This window comes from Pomacea canaliculata, linkage group LG9, assembly GCF_003073045.1.
Source record: "Pomacea canaliculata isolate SZHN2017 linkage group LG9, ASM307304v1, whole genome shotgun sequence".
Classification (NCBI taxonomy): Eukaryota; Metazoa; Mollusca; class Gastropoda; order Architaenioglossa; family Ampullariidae; genus Pomacea; species Pomacea canaliculata.
This window is the reverse complement of record NC_037598.1, coordinates 4409076-4426608: the sequence shown is the minus strand read 5'-3', so window position 1 is coordinate 4426608 and position 17533 is coordinate 4409076. Positions and strand designations below refer to the sequence as shown.

Below are 17533 nucleotides of genomic sequence, written 5' to 3'. Positions count from 1 at the left end.
TTCTCACATCAACATAGATGCATGCATACAAACTGTTAAACATCCATAAATATGTACAGACATAAACAGCAAACAGGACCGAGAGAAAGGAAATGTTCTCTTCAGGTATCTGTATTTATGTCTGTCTGTCCGTTATGATATTGCCCTCGTTAATAAATGATTGTCATTGTTATATCTGCTGCGTGTCATGTCTGTCTACTCATTCAAAAATTGTCTGTGCGTCATTTAGTCTGTCCGTTTATGTCTGTCTGTCTCCATCCACACTATTTTGTGGGCGTTCGTGCGTGGGCTGAACTTCAACGGAGAGCTTTTATTTATTAGTTGGAAGACTACACGAAGTTTGGCTGAAGAGTAGGACCCATTGCCATGCTCATTATCGATCACTTGGGAAGGTTTGTTAATTAGTCTGATGTGCTTGTCGATTTTTCGATTGAGGATGACGACTGATGCCCTAGATTGCATATGATGTGGATGTACCCGGGGATTGAAGCTGTGTCCGGAGACCTACAATATCGCGAAATTTAGCTTGAAATGGACAAAAAATTGAAGTCGGTTAGCAAGAAGTTTGGACATGCAATGCTGTTCATTCTCTTTATATAAGTCGTATTCAAATGAATTCATTAAAAAGTCCAGTTAACACTCGTTCTCTGACTGAAAAGCGCCAGCGGAACGAAGGAAGAGAGAAGCTAGGGGAGGACAAGGGGTGAATTAAAACTATATGAAACTGAAAAAATATTAAGTGAAGGTGTAAGAGGGTTTTGAGTGAGATTTGGAGATGGAATGGTGGAGGGGTAGGTTCTTTTACCTTTCTTACATCGATAAATAGGTATTTCTAGAGATTTTAATAATTTATATAGCAATTTTATGAAGCCGAGATTATCTCTCTGCGTGCGTGTGTGTGTGTGCGCGCACCTCTGTGTGCATGTGTATGTTACAGAGAGAGAGAGAGCAAGACTGTGTGTGTGATATGTGTGTGTGTGTAATGTGTGTGTGTAAGGTGCGTGTACTCAGACTCGCACACCTGCTGCATTGAGTTGCATCAGACATGCCTTGCATCCTGCTGCATTGGTCAGTCGCACACTGCCAGCAGGTAAGCCAGCAAGCTCATAAATATTCATGACCCAAACGCCAAGTCACGTGTGAAGCGCAGGACCACTGAGCCAAGACCAATAGCAGGCGGCCTCATCGCCATCCCCCAAAATATAGCCAGGGAAGCTGAGCTGTGAGGTAAGATGATTAATTCATTATAATGTTTCATTTTCGTCTTTATTCGTGTTTCAATGCTTATCATGCCGTGAAATTAGTGTGCAAGTCACAATGGAACGAATTTTTCTTTTTTTCCTCTCTTCATCTTTCAATCAATTCTCTCTTTTTACTTCATCCTTTACGGCTCTCTTTCTCTATATATATATATGTGGGGGGGATGTGTGGGTGTGATATGTTAATATTATTGGGTTTCTCTTGATATCATTATTAATACTATTATTATGAAGCGCTTATATTGCGCAGCATCCCAAGCACAAGCAGGTCACATTCTCTTCGCTCACCGACGATAATAAAGAAATGACATTAAAACACTTAGAAAACAATAGCAAAATACCAAACACAGTTAACCACTGGCACATGTTAAAATCTACACAGTTGCCGAAAGATAAAGTTAGACATTAAATGTCAAAAAGTTAATATATTAAATAAACCTGTATAGAACTGAATTGTTTGATAACAAAATCGACACACCATCAAATAACATTTAACTCAAAATGTTTATCTTAAATTTCTATGAAATGAATATATATTATTTTTGTGTGTATGTGGAAGTGAGAAAATCAGTGTAATCATTACCTAGTTTTTTTAATCCGAAATCTGTGACACAAAAAATTGACCTCAGGAAGTTACAAAGTCCTCGCCAGGTAACAGTCTGTCAGATGAGGACTCGTCGATAAATACTAAGCTGTACACTAAACATCCTCACATACGTGTCAATGACAAGGAACACATGTCAGTCTGTCCTCATGCATGATTAATTTGAAACCCTTATGAGCTTGGTTTTTTTTTTTTTTTTTTTTTTTGGTATACGAACCCATCCTGTCAGTCCTCGATATTGGTGAATATAAAACAATATCAGACATAATTACTGACATAAGTGTAGAACGGATTAGTCGTTTCTGGAAATACACAGGACTAGGTAATTAAATATTTACGATCTATGAGACTGCTTTATTTTCTTGTTTTCAATCTTTGCAGAATTCCTTGTTGCCATCGGAACCGCAGAACATTTCGCAACAAATAAAACTTCACGAAGCCGACTTAACAAAGAAGAAGAACGGTGATGCGGTTGTACTTGAAGGAATTTGGTCTCGGTGTCGGAATTTTCTTTGTGTTCATCCTTCTCATCGCACACTTCCGGTCACGGCGAGATGAAGATGATGTACCTGGTTCTAGGCGACGTCAGGCACGCGCCCCAAGGACAGGTGGCGCCACCAACGCCAGGTAAGCGGCGTGGAGAATGGAGGTGAATGGGAGTCGGTTGAGGATAAAAAAAAAGCAGGTAGCACATGAGGCGACGATAGATAACAATAGTGTGCGATAGACGTTTTCAGTAACTTTTATCTTTGAGAAAAGTGGATTACAGGCTGTAAAGGTAGCAAAATAAAGTGGTTCACTGTGTCTAGGACCAGCATGTGGAAGGACCGCCTACCCTCTTTGTTTCGCCGACTTTATTTTCCCTTTAGTGGGGTTGACTCGGGTACCCCTTCCTGCTGGGTGGTCTGGGTGAGTTTTGTTTTTTTTTATCGAAGCCTCGAAACACAACCATCTGTTTTGCAGTCGAGCACACTAATCCCAAGTCACTTAACCTACTTTGAGGTTATTGTGAAAATGAATATCCAACGTTCTTCTGTTCACATGTGATGTCATATAGTTCATCGCTGCCCATCTTGGGTACTATTAAAATCGATGTACATAAGTAAGGTATGTGTTGTATTTCTAGCAGTCACAGTCTAGGGGCTTGTCATGACGCACGGTAGCGACATCATTCATTTTTGTCCCTCCAAAATAGAACTTCCGGTCGGAGCGAGACCTCGTCCATGACTGGCAGAAGAGCAGCGGATGGCGCCGACATGAAGTACACAGCTGACGTAAGATGAACTGCTCATCGATTGGCTACTTACTGTGTTGTTTGCTTTATAGAGCCAACTCTCATAGTTAATAAAATATGAAATGAGATTATGAGCACCTTTGACAAATAACTTCACAGACAGATACAGACAAAGAGAGGAACACACGGATTAGTTACTATGAGATACCATAGTTATTTCTTTTATCAGGTACCCACAATTCTCATGAACTATCTTTAAAAGGTTACAGGCGAAAAAAATGATGTACAGAAAACCCAGACAAAAGTCAAGTCTTTCCAGAAAGTTCCAGTCAAAATTAAGTTCAATGGGGCGAGGAGTGGTTCCGACAACAGGTAAGAACCTGATCCGGAGCTTTGACATTCCTTTTGGAGAAACTATGAAACATTAGACTGGAGTTATTAACTTGAGATTACTTTGGAAGGAAAATATCCACCATTAACTCCGAAAATATAGTGTCATCGAATACTGAAAGTTTTTTGATAAAGTTTCTATCAGTGTATACCTTTTGCAATTCGTCGCCATCAGGTTTGTGTTTGTGTCATGTAGGAGGAGGTAGGTACAGAATGTCTGTATGCACTCAGTGCTAACCCACATCACATGCTCTAACAAAGCCTTTCTGTAAACTGTTAAGCAGTTTTCGTGCTAAAGGGTTGCGTATCGATCAAGTCACATTTGTTTGTCAACACCACCACTAAACGACGAAATTAATTAGTGAATATATCTCACAGCCTTTTAGCACAGCTAGTAGGAACACTTAAATATCGTGAGCAAAACAAACCGAACTTATTTGCTAAAGCATCTCTGCTGCATAATATATTGTAATCAGTCTCAATACCTGTATTATCCACGTTTTCAATATCATTCTAACCTACACAATTTTTTTCCCCTATTTCATGTAATCTTATGCACGTTTGGGTTCTTCTATAATGACATAAATTATGTTAGATGTTTACAAAACGCAAAGTTTTCACCGAATATTTCAGATGAGCTCATTCTGGCACATGCTTTGTGGCAGTCAGTTTTGTATTTAAAAGTAGGTATAAATTGTACGAGTGATATCCCAATTCTGATGAATTCTTTAAAAAAGTTGATTGTTGACAATTTGTTGTTCAACAGCTATGTGTACCCCCAGTGGTATTCGGACTCTGTGGTCATGTCACCGACGTATGGACACGAGGAGGACTTTGTTGGTTCAGGTCCTCTGTTTCCTGTTTGCCCGAATGCAGAGAAAGCCAAGAAAGAATTTCAAGAAAAAACATTCGGATACTTAGTGCGTCTGCTTCAGTTTTTTAACATCTTTGTAACGGATCGTCGTTTAACGTTTAACAGTTTGAATTTACAGTTATCTCTTTTTTTGCTAGTACTCATTATCAAAATGCGTGTAAACAATCCATTTTTTGATAAGTGGATGTCAGTCCTCTCAGAAATTCAGGGACATTTGCTGTACCATCTGTGAGACATGAGATGTTTGACAGTTTGTTGTGGTCTTAATGTATCTGTGTGTATATCAGGTTTACTTGTCACTAATTTCCCATAATATTAACGTTAGAGTAAATGTGTTTATAATTTTCTATTTTTTTAAATAAGTTTTTATGATGAAATTTAGTTAATTTTAGAATTCTTGTTGTACATATTTTTATTTATTTTTATTTTCTAAAGGAAGAAGTAGGGGAATTTATTCCTGGTCTTAAGAATCCTTGCTGGAAGGACGCAAAGAACAAGTTGAGGTGTTTGCCTTACTTTTATGTGGCGGGTATACCGAAGTGTGGAACTACCGACCTCTATCACCGCATTCGTGAACACCCGGACATTGCTAGGGGTCAGCTCAAGGAATACCACTGGTATATATATATAAAGAGAGAGTGGAAAATATATATATACTTCCATGCTTCATTATGTCTTTATTTCCTTACTCTATTTAATTTCTTTCTGTTTATTCTTTCTTTGATTTTCTGATGTTTGTATTCTGAATGTTATTCAGATCGATGACTGTTAGGCTCTGTGATACAGGTAAGCGAAATTAAAACTTGATATTTTCTGTGACACAAGATGTGATAGAGGAGGGTGATTTAAGATTGTTGACTTTCATTGGTGTGATGCAGGGCGGAAATAATGAGAATAATTATGCATGTTGACTTTCATTTTCTGTGATACAGGGTGGAAGAGATGACAGTTAATAAGCCCGGTGACTAATTCTCTGATTCAGGTGGGACAGACTCAGGTACGGCGCCTCCATGGAACTACGATTCAATGAGGAGGACATTCGTAACGGAGGTGAGCGCGAGAAAAGTCATGTGACCATGCACGCACCCACACACTCATACTCACACTCACTCACACTCAACACACACTCGTGCACTTTGTTAAAGCAGTTGCTAGTCAGAATAACTTCCCAAATCTTTTTCTCATAATTTTCTGACTTCTGGTGTGAAGAGCCTTTACCTTACCAAAAGCAATTTAAATGCTCACTGCAGTGATCGTTTATGAAAAGATATTATTATTTGCTATTTCCGATCACGTTGAAGATTTTAATAAATTCCAGACAAATTCTAGAAATGTTCATTCATAAAAATGGGGGTGAGAGAGCGCATGGGTTCTAGAAAGGAACAAAGTGAGAAGGTGCCATGATTTTTAGTTTACTTTCTTCATTTTTTCCTGCGTGGTACCTGTTGTTGTTACAGAGCCAGTAGAGTTTGAAGTGTACAGCAACTTGCTGATGCTGGATGAAGAAAGAGCCAGACTGGAAAGCGAACTCCGAAAAACAGGAAAATCGGACTTTATTATTGGTAACCAAGTCTAGTCACGAAGTCTTCTAGTGTTGGTGCCTGTTTCTCTTTTCAGTTCATCTGAAACTTTCTCTTTGTTGTATTTTTTTTTTTCTCTTTCTCGTTTTCATTCGTTAAGTGACTGCTTCCCTCCCTCATACCTTCTCTCCCTGACTCGCTCACTACCCCTCATCCACTCCCTGACTCACTGACCCACACTTAACATCTATCCCAGTGGGTGTCTTCTTATTTTTTGACAATTTTCAAACCTTTCTTTGAGTGTTACTTTATCCATCATTCTTAATTTTTTGTTCTTTTTTAAATGTTTCTTTCCCTATTTCTTTCTTATTTTAAGAAATTTTTCTTTTTCTTTCATTTATTTTTGTTAAATTTGATATTGTTTTACCTTTTCATTTCCTGTTGTATTCAAGGTGATGGGTCTCCGGCGTATGTCTGGGAAAACTCCAAGTGGCAAATGTTCCAGGGCAACGAGGGATGTAGTGAACCGCGCATCGTGACAGGGTCTTTCATTGCACACGCCTACCCTGAGGCCAAAATATTCCTAATATTCCGACACCCCACTGAAAGGTATAGAACCTGCTTCATGACGGCAATTTCTTTTTCTAGACCCTAATTTCTCCATTCTGACAATTCACTCAAAAGAACAGAACCTGCTCTCAGGACCCTGACGAGTCCTCCTAGTCCGAAACTTTGCATCTGAGGACACACAGGAGATATCACACTGAGGAATTCATTCTCATATTTCATCGCAGCCAGACACTTTTTCTGTGATATAAATCCATCCTGGACATTATCGTTGCACAAAAGCAGAACTCGGCCAAAATCTCAGAAGAGTTAGGTGTTACTTTTGTGCTGGAATAAAAAAAATTATAATGGTATTATGAAAAATTTTCATGTATAGACTCTACATGTCTTCTCGAATCTTCAGTCCAGTAATGTTTTTAGACAAAATTAAATTCAGGTAATGTAAGCAGGACTGTAACACTGTCACTGTAACAGCTTTAACTGACCAGTACATCCTGGTTTTCCAGGTTGTATTCACGTTTTTTATCGAGGATTAAGCGTGTTCCGGATTTCCAGGGTGCTACACCGAAGATGTTCCACAACTTTGTAGTCAACGCTGTTAAGGTGTACAAAGACTGCTTCAGGAAGTCGTCTGTACGCAGTTGCGCCTACAACTTAACGGTCTACGATGAAGCAGTGGTATGGCCTCACTGTCATGCTAGAATTCAATAAATAATTACAATGACAACCAATGGCAACGAACGGTATCATCGCATATTAATATAAAAATTTAGAATCATTCCTAAGATTTTTTGTGCTGTGCAACCTATACTAGCTCTCAGGTGAGATGACATCACAGTAGCAGAGACTGACAGAGTAGGGTTGGCCACTCCTTTGCCAGCTACACGTATGCATGTATACATATTTAAAGTCGGTGCAGCTTCTGACAATAACTCTAATATTTATGTTCCCTTGTCTGCGCAGGTACGAATTGTCGAAGGCATGTACTCCGTGTTTATAGAGGACTGGCTCCGCATCTTCCGTCGAGACCAAATTATGTTCATCCGAAGTGAAGATTTTTCCGAAGATGTGGAGTCGCACATGCGCAGAATATTTGCTTTTCTCGGCGTCGGTAAGTTTGAGGACAAAAAGCTTCAGGACAATTTTAAAACTGCCAAAAAAAATGTCGCTGCTCATAAGACTACATGCTAGACTCAATTAAATGAGTAATTTTGCCTTTATTCTCTGTTTGTGTGCTCTGAAAACATTCTTCACGACCTAAAGCCTTAGAGTTACCTCTCTTGACAGCCCCCTTGGACTCGGCAGTGATGGAGCGAATGGCAAGTCGAGCGTCGGTCAACATCGGCAAGATGTACCAGGAGGTGGGTCTGATGCTGCCAGAGACCATCGCTGTTCTCAACGAGTTTTACGACCCCTTCATCCACAGATTTGCGGAACTGGTGCAAGATGATAGATTTTTGTGGAAGGATATAGTTGTGACATGAGAGTAACAGATTCCAAATAACTAGATAAATAAAAGATCTCAGGACGTCTTTATTTAAATAAATAAAGGACGACCAAACATTAACAAAATTAACCACAGCAAGGTACTGAACTAAATGAATTAAATGGACATCCTTAGTTTTTGAAAATATATTATTGCAGCAAAACATCCTCAAAGAAACAAAGTATGAGTTCAAAAACTAAATACGCAACATGGATGTCTGGTATCAACACGCATGAGTTCCCCAGCATGAAGGCTGTTATTTACTTAATTCAACAACCACTGACAAGAACTCACAAACACAATACTCATAAAGGGCTTTTGTCAACTTTTAAGATACACTGCGTGTGACGTCATGTCCTGCTGAAATGATCACGTGACCTATGGCACGTGTCTACACAGCCCGTAGGTCAAATGACCTCAGAGATGTCATCCGGGCTACTCATTTCTATTACTTACAGCCAAGTAGTGTCTTGGTGTTTGGACAGAATTTCAAACGGATTTGGCAATACTTCTATCAATGCCAACACATAATAAAGTCGTTGAAACAGGACAGAATGTTGTGTTGTTGAGGTGTGTTGTCATTGTCGTGTTGGAGGAGTCAGAGTGAAGTAGTGTCATCAGCTAGTAGTAGTAGTGGTGGTGGTGGTGGTGGTGGTATATTTGATGGCAATCGCTTCGTTCAGTCGAGTTTACTCTTGTGTTAAAGGTACTTCTAAATGTTGGAATAGCACTTGTCATCATCCATGGCAATTATTTTAAATGAAAAACTAAGCAAAGTGTAACCATCATCATCATCATCAGGGTGCACCATCATCATCATCTGACTCATCTATCTTTGCTAGGACCTGCCGACAGTCTGCCTATACCAGTTCGCGAGGTTGAAGACTGCCAGGTGTCGACTAACCACTTAAAATTTAACTAATATCCAACCACAATGAAATTCCTTAAGTCAACAATAGACGTGCGATAGTAGTAGTTAGTAGTAGTAGTCAATTTATTTAGCACTTTACACCAACCATCAAAGACAAGCTCAAAGAGCTTTAAAAATAATAATAAATAAGATAAATAAAGAAAAGCACACAGATATTAATAATGAACGTTGATCTAAAAAAAACCTCAGTTAATTGTCATTTATTTCTTGTTTGATTGAAATCTTCAACCTCCACTTCCCACGACTTAGAGCCAATAAAATAAGGAACACAACATACCATAAAGCTTTCGCCTTTGTACCTCCTTCACAGTTACTATCACCTGCTCTTTTTCTTAATGTTATACTTAATGAGGAAGCAAATTAGGCCTTTTATTAATTACACGAGGAAATTTCGTTTACAAGCAGTCAAGAGATATTCATCTGTGGGTTTACAACCCTTGTGCCGCCGGCTTAAAGACAACCACACTTGTCCACCCACCTCATCGCACACTGAGCTTTTTTTAAATCCAGAATTCAATACACACAAGTACCAGCGACCCGTGTCTCATATTTAACTAGCCAATTCGATTTGTCGATTTTTGCCTTTTTATATTTTTATAGCGATCGCAGGCCATGCGAAGAGGCAAGGAGGGTCGTGAGGTCAACCACTCCTGTTGTGAGCAAATCATTGCGGGGCTAAAGTGCAAATTCCTAGGATGTGATGGTTTCCCCAAAATGGCTTTGGTAGTTAGAAAGGAGGACAACTGACTCAGTATATAGTATCCAGAGACAAGATGGCTGTCACGCCTGTAACGAGCTTTTCACTTGACACCACCACTACCCCGGAACTTTGGCCACCCGTGAAGCATTGTCCCCCTTGATATGCGAATCATCTATGTAGTAGTCGTTCTTTGCTCTTGCTACCACTTTCTTACACTTTCTCACCACCAACAAGAACTCGCTAGACAAGAGGACATAAGGAGAGATGTGGGCTATGATAGAAAAGTTATATATATATAGATGTTATCTAGATATACTTCTCTGTTTATGACTAATCTTCTCTCTTTCTATCTCTTTCTCTCTCTTTCTCTCTTTCTTTCTTTCTCTCCCTCTCTTTCTATCTTTTTCTCTCTCTTTTTCTCTCTTGCTTGCTTCCTTCGTCATGCACATTCTGTCTTCGTACGCTTTTCAATTCAGTTTTGCTGTTTTCCGTGAATTATGTCAGCAGCTTTGATTGGGAGAAATAAGCATATTTCAAGTGCGTCGTCGTCGTCGTCGTCGTCGTCATCATCATCATCATCATCATCATCATCATCATCATCATCATCGTTGATTTTACCATGACCATTCTTGTCACTGTCTTATCGATATTAGCTTTATCAGCTTCAGCGCCATCATTATTACAATCTGATTACGACCAAAGCTTTTTCTACAAAGGTATCGACCGCCCGACATCCATTGTTGTAAAAACTCGTGTACTCATTAATTGTGCACGTGTCACACAAGTCATGCAATGGATTCGTCCACTATCTAACCAACCTCAAAGCATTTTTTTGTGAACATTCCGTAGATTGCATTGTGAAGCGGTTCAAGCGCTGGTCAGATTCTGAAATGATTAGCCAATCTAATTTATCTGTATACTAATTAGTGTATATAAATATAGACAGTACGATTTGCAAGCCGATTTTACTGGGTGTAGCCAAATAGTTTGTCTGGTGCCTGCTCCTGCAACTTCGTAAGTACAAGTTGTCTGAAGTGACTTTATACTAATACTATTGAACTGATAATTTTTCTGGAAGTTTAGAATCGCAATCCGTAATTGTTCTGTTTTTGGTGGTGGGCTTAGGTTTTAAACCGTATCAGAATTTATCTGCATGGAACTTTGTATAATACACTTGAATGTAAGGAAAAATAAATTTTAGAAACTGTTACATGCCCTGGACATTATGACAATCCGATGGTTCACATCATTCAACAAGAGAAGTGGAGCTTTTCTTTTTTACTTTGCACGTGAAAAGTAATATTTAGGTATCGCCATATTACTACCCAAGTGTCTTCCACCTGTAAACTATGTAACTGAAATAATTTTGATAATATTTCTTTATCATTGTAATTAATGTAATCAATTTAATGGAGATGAAGGGAACCCACCGTGTGGTAAAATTTTGGTTTCTTTAATAGTCGACCTACCCTGGTTTTGTTCTTCATTTATGCTCTTTCTCTGTTTCACACACACACACACACACAAATACTTAACCTAGTCAAATTCGTTCCAGCTGACTGGTCACAAAATGCGTTTCTTCAAACGCCAAGTGGTGGTGGTGCTGGCGGTGGCCATGGCCTGTCTCTGTCTCATCCTCACCCTCAGTTCCTCAGCTCTGTCTTACCAGACTGACTACACTGTGCACGAGGAACCCGTCAAGGAACATGTCGGTGTCGGAATAACTACCGAGTAAGTAAGTGTTCTTGCAGCCACCTGACCTTTGACCCACAATCACCTGCATGATGACGATGTCAAAGACTGACCTACTCTTGACGTCCAGCTCTGATGACTTCTTGCTGCGCCGTCCTTTACACTCTCTGAAAAGCGAAAAGAAATGTACTTTCTCCGCTACTGAGGTGACATCGACAAGAAGTTATTGTCCAGCTGGCTTTAGACATGTAACACCTTGAGTTATATTTCTAACATGTAACACAACTATGAGTAAGCTCAAAGAAATGTAACTACGTAATGAAACGTTACATGTGACGTGTCAGGCCATCAGATGTTCGACGAAGAAAAGGACCAAAGGAATGCGGTTGCTATTCACTGTTGTCTTCTTATTTACAAACAATGCTTTCTTTATATTAAGATATAATTAAATTACATTAAATTAAGATATCAATAAATTAATTTGTTTCTCCTTTTATTTTAATTTTAATTCTACCCATGTTGTTTTCAGACTCATTGCAACTACGGCAGTGCTTAGTGTAAACACAGTAATGAAAAATAAAAACTTTATTTTAGTAACTGCAGTGACAGTAGTATTTTCTTTTCGTGGTGCGGCCCGCTGACGCTGTTACTTTCCACTGCGGCCCACTAATAAGTTTGAGACCCTCTCTAGATATATAACAAAGTCACACACACACACAGATAATAGAAATGTCCTCACACAAACACGCGCACACAAGTACACCCATGCCGCAAGCGAGCACACACATAAACACACGCGCAAGACAACGAACACAGGTTTAAATAGAAAGAATGTTGTACTTATCTCAGATTTTCTCTGGGATATCTCTGTTTCAGAGAGGCTGAGTTTAAAACATCGGAAACGCCGGAAGGAGAAAATTCAAACAGGTAAGCAGATGTAAATGTTTTTGTCATTTTCCCTTTTCTCAGTGTGTCCTTGATCAACAGACAGTAGATAGTAAGCATTGTGAAGTGCATTGTCAACAAGTCACATGTGTCATTATTGTGTCAGCACATGTCATAAGATGTAATTTTGTTTACTGTCTCAATTCACATAATGTACCTATGTTTATTGTCTCTATACGCCATCTCTTTTCGTTAATAAAAGTTAGGTGGAACAGGAGGGCGAGTGTCTTTTTCCAAAAGCTTGTTTTTAGCCAAACAAATCTGAATGATCATTAGACCAAAACACTTCGGTTAATTACTCGTCTTCTTTTTTGGGAGGCGGTCTATTGGAGCAACAGCTAAACTAAAGTAACAAGGGTACCTTTCCTGGGTTCGAATCTCATCTCAGACATTCTGTTTCTTCTGTTATTTCAATTGTTTACAAGGTCGATACCTTTGATGTATTAAAAGACTTAGGGAAACATAATTCCTTCTTTTTTCATTTCTGATTTTTACTCCTTTTATTCAATTTTATACAAATCAACAATCTGGACTTGTTTTGCTATTATCAGTCTTATTATTCACCTTTAGCTAAATACAGTCCGCGCTGATTGATTTTCAGATGTGTGGTATGCACGATTAATTTTAAACAATGTCATTTTTTTTTTTTTGTCTTTATTTGACAAATAATAACATTTAATAAACGAATCTGTCATTTCTGTGCCATGAACAGCCTTGTGGAGGTCAAACATTTCAAATCTTTCGAAAAGTCGTGGTCACGGTCTGCTGTGTACGGCCTGCAGGACCAGTTTGTGGACGACAAGCCTCTCTTCCCGTCTTGTACAAAGAAGTCCATCTCAACTCCCTGGCGCCCATTCCAGTTCGAGGTAAACAGCGAGGAAAAGCTGTTGGCGGCCATTAACAAGTCTAGTCGGTCACGTGATCTCGCCTTGGTTAATGTCTCTGTTATGGCAAAATCGGTGACTTAAGAACATTGAGTTTTTTAAACGGTCGCAAAAATGAACTCATACTTTAAATCTTTATCACTTTTGTTTTTAAGTTTTATTTCTTTTTATCTTTTTCCCCCTGTCATTTTTTATGGCCTTCCACATTCTGTTGTTGTCTCAACGCAGCTGACCGATGACTGATTGTTCTAGAAAACAGTTTATTTATTGTGAACGAGAATGGCTTGCAGTCTGAACGCATCAACAACATGTCTGTCGTCAATACAGGAACCCAGACAGTTTCTGCCCAACACCAAGAACCCTTGCTGGTACGACAAGACGCTCAAGTGCGCACCTTACTTCTACGTGCCAGGTGTGGCGAAAGGTGGCACCACCGACATCTTCAGGTGAGACAGCGGTTCCTGATCTTCTATTTATTCTTCATTCTTATTTAACGTCGCTGGTCTTCATTATAGATGTCATCGTCACCATCACATCATCATATCTATGCATCAACATGACTCACAAGCTACACCTTACTCTGGGTAGGATGTTTGTAGGCGGGTTTCTAGAGAAAGGAAAGGGAAGTAGGTATTCATCAAATTATTTTTTTATATTATTATTATTATTATTATTATTATTATTATTATTATTATTATTATTATTATTATTAAAGATCCCAAGAACTATGGAACTGGAAAAAGCAAAGACTGACACAATAAAAGACAAAGTACAGCAGACAAACAAAAAATCAAAACATAAAAAGGAACGAAATGGTTTCCAAAGTGAACAGACATCAAAAGTGAAAGAAAGAAAGAAAGAAAGAAAGAAAGAAAGAAAGAAAGAAAGAAAGAAAGAAAGAAAGAAAGAAAGAAAGAAAGAAAGAAAGAAAATTCCAGACTAATGTTCCTGATTGACAGGCGACTGAGACTTCACCCTGACGTCATGCAGGGTACGTCCAAGGAGTACCACTGGTGGGAGCGAGGAAGGTTCGGGAACATTGACCCCGAGGAGGCCGAAAGAAAAGCAAAAGGTTGGTGCAGTCTCTGACCAGGTCCAGGACAAACATAAATAGGGATGGGAATGCATGATACACATCTGTGTGTGTGTGTGTGAAAGAGAGAGAGATGGATGAAAAACAGGTTAATGGCTTCTGCTACACAAATAAGATGCCTTTTGTTTATCACCAATAGTCTGTGGTTCATTTATGTTCTTAAATCGAGCTTTTGACAAGTTAAAAGTCTACTCCCATCGTGTCAGAATTTCTTGACTGATTTTGTAACAGAGTAGGGTGCTACCTTAGCTTGTGTAACAATATCCGCTGTATCGAACTTCATGATACCTAACCCTGCCTCTACCCTCATTCACGCCTCTAACATTCATCATTCACAGATGCTGAATCCTTTTATGAATACCTGGACAAGGTGACTGGAGTGGAAATAGATCGAGTATCTGATGACCTCAGGCAGCAAGGATATTCACATAAAGTATTCGGTAAGGTTCAATCCTTCTTTATCTGTCATTACTTGTTTGGTATGTTCAATCAAACATCGGCTTTGAGAAAGAACCAGAAGCCTTCGTCAAGCAAGAGGACTTTCTGTCATTAACATACATTTTATAGTAATAAAAGATAGCATTTATGTGAGGACGGATGCATCTATACATCAAAGGATGTGTTTGTAGGTGATGGATCTCCTTCATACCTGTGGGATGTCCACTACTGGCATTTTCTGGAAGGAAACCAAGGGTGCAGGGAACCCCGGGTGGTTGTGGGGCAGCACATCCGTCATTTCTGGCCTCCAGCAAAGCTCATTTTTACTTTCCGACATCCCACACCAAGGTGACAATCAGAGTGTTTTTGGCTTATTTTGTACTCAAAAAAAAAGTGTATTTTGTTAGTGATCACATTTCCGCGAATCTCCTTCTCTTGTATTTACAGTAAACTCACTCCATCCATCAATCCAAAAATGTTTCATAATCATGCAAGTTAGAATAATATCTTTGTCTTAAGTCCGTTTCTTAGATACCAGGTAATAATAATCAGTTTTACAATAAAGATAATTGTAGTAGCTAGACATAGAAAGCAGCAATTAAATGTTTGTAATATCATCGCAAAGTGGACTTCCTCCATCTGTTGAAAGAACACTAATTCAGATTCAAATTTTCAGCATGTTTCGAGAATGTATAGAAATAAAAGTTTATCAATTTTTCAGACTTTATTCCCGGTTTTGCTCGCGCATCCCCCGTGTTCCCTTTTTGAAGAGGGCGACTGCACAGGATTTCCACAAGTTTGTAGTCGACGGGGTGCGGAAGTACAAGGACTGCTTTGCCCGATGGTCCATCCGGCAATGTGCTTACAACACGTCACTCTTTCAAGACGTCACCGTAAGCGTTGAGTGAGTGAGTGAGTGAGTGAGTGAGTGAGTGAGTGAGTGAGTGAGTGAGTGAGTGAGTGAGTGAGTGAGTGAGTGAGTGAGTGAGTGAGTGAGTGAGTGAGTGAGTGAGTGAGTGAGTGAGTGTAAATTGTTTGTGGATGTGGCATAAGAACTTCTAAGCGATTACTTTGTGAGAAAACACTTATCCTTTGTAGGCATAAATAATTAATATATGAGTCGAAGAATACGATTCTTGAGAATGTTTGTCTCCTGTATCGCAGACTCGTCTATTAGAAGGCATGTACCCTATCTTCATGGTTGACTGGCTCCGCATATTTCCCCGAGAACAGATGTTCATCATGCGCTACGAAGACTACGCCACTGATGTCAAAGGAAAGATGCGGCAATTATTCGAGTTTTTAGACTTAGGTAGGTCTTTAAAGCTTCTGTAACCACCTTAACTGTTCTTTTTCCCAAACTTTATATTGTCTTCATACTTTCTTCATTGAAAATATTTGACGATTACGACTAGTGAGCACAAAGTAAAATAAAGCTTTCAATCTTCTGTCCCCCAGCTCCACTGAATGACACTCAGCTGCAGGCTGTGGCAGACAATGAAGAAGCCAATGTCGGGAACATGTACGACAAGATCGGGCCAATGCTCCCTGAAACAGCCGCCATACTAAACCAGTTTTATGAACCATTCATCCACAAGTTTGCTGAAATCCTCAACGACAAACGATTTCTGTGGCTTGATCATTCATGATGCGTACAGACTGTGGTTTGTGTTTCAGGGGCCGTAGTGAAGGTAAGCCGTTACCCGGGGTGGGGAGGACTGGCAAAATGGGGAAATCAAGGAAAAACTTCTCGTCTCCTTAGTTACGACTGACTGCTTTATGTTATTTTTTTTCCCCCGAAAAGTCGTTTCCACTACATTGTAACAATGGTTCCGCAAGGTCTGGGTATCGCTTTATAACTACAGAGAGTTTGGTGTTGTTGATTTTGGGAGGGAAACGTGCTTCCACCTAAAAGCGATTTCGTACTGTTAACATTGGAGACAGGACACTTCCCTGTTTGCTATCCCCGAGACAACGACTTATCCTCACTCCGTGAATACGGCCCCAGAAGTTTAACCGGTGATTTATGTGAAAAGGTGATGTCTTCATGTTTTAATGTAATCTATCCACAAAGAAACTCTGAAGGAATAAATAATAATATACTATAATAATACAGACAGTCTTTTGGTGGGGATGATGGGGTTGTGGGAGGCAAAGAGTATCATTGTTGTTTGTGAACTAAAACTCGCACCAGATTCTGACCGGAAGTGATTCCAACGTTTTATTGACAATGACATTGTCTCCCTTTGTATTCTCTTTACTCCAGAATTTTTCTGGATTCGTCACAGTGAAGTCTAATCTGTATTGTACTTATCAACATCATGTGATTGCAGTGTATTTTGTCATTGATAGATGTATTTTGTGGCGCCCTTCCTACCCTACAGCGAGACACGTTCTTCCAGTCATAGTTCACTCGACAAAGCGGTGAAATTATTTAATTATGATGTAAAAGCTCGATTAAAAATATGTTGTTAGCATTCTTTAATCTACTGTTCGATTGCTGGGTGTGACACAGCTGCCTCTCAACTGCTCGCACGAGGCTTGGCTTTGTAATAGAATTTGTCAACAGTTCTTGTCTATATGTCATTCTGTATTGTTACTGCTGGGGTCCCCGAGGACTGCTTCCATCGTGTAATAAAAAAAATCCACAGCTTTGCGCATGATTAATATCAGCATGCTCTTCTCTATATGAGTACGTGCGTACGTGTGTGCGTCTGTGCGTGCATGTGTGTGTGTGCTTGTTTGTTTTCTTTATTGTATATTTGTGTGTGTGCATTATGTGAAGACGATTTGGTGCACTTTCGTCTATATGTGTATGTCAATCACTTTGGTTCAGTCTTTGCTGTTGGGTAAATATTTATTTATTTATTTATTTATCTGAAGTCACAAACAAACCAAAACAGTAGACGTAACAAA

General features: G+C 39.3%; 1 protein-coding gene and 1 long non-coding RNA gene across 2 annotated transcripts; both read left to right on the top strand.

Moving 5' to 3' along the window:
• Positions 1–1023: 1023 nt before the first annotated feature.
• Positions 1024–17284, top strand: LOC112572104. Its single transcript, XM_025251634.1, has 23 exons — positions 1024–1227; positions 2245–2490; positions 3059–3137; positions 3360–3469; positions 4254–4407; positions 4797–4978; positions 5344–5411; positions 5819–5923; positions 6334–6490; positions 6955–7126; positions 7412–7559; positions 7736–7929; positions 9466–9588; positions 11121–11296; positions 12134–12184; positions 12915–13068; positions 13414–13532; positions 14046–14158; positions 14518–14619; positions 14809–14965; positions 15339–15510; positions 15782–15929; positions 16076–17284. The coding sequence occupies exons 2-23, from the start codon at positions 2330–2332 to the stop codon at positions 16264–16266; spliced, it is 3036 nt and encodes a 1011-aa protein (XP_025107419.1). The 5' UTR covers positions 1024–1227; positions 2245–2329; the 3' UTR covers positions 16267–17284.
• On the top strand, positions 10413–11812 carry LOC112572553. The gene is made up of 3 exons (XR_003101027.1): positions 10413–10579; positions 11121–11296; positions 11787–11812. It is a non-coding gene; the product is annotated as an uncharacterized LOC112572553 (long non-coding RNA).
• Positions 17285–17533: the final 249 nt, after the last annotated feature.

What these genes read in the sequence shown, in the direction of transcription:
- LOC112572104 (XM_025251634.1), top strand. Translation starts at nt 2,330, where the DNA reads ATGCGGTTGTACTTGAAGGAATTTGGTCTCGGTGTCGGAATTTTCTTT. An exon ending in CAGCTCAAGGAATACCACTG is followed by an intron (nt 4,979 to 5,343) that starts GTATATATATAT and finishes TCTCTGATTCAG; the next exon opens with GTGGGACAGACTCAGGTACG. An exon ending in AAAATCGGACTTTATTATTG is followed by an intron (nt 5,924 to 6,333) that starts GTAACCAAGTCT and finishes GTTGTATTCAAG; the next exon opens with GTGATGGGTCTCCGGCGTAT.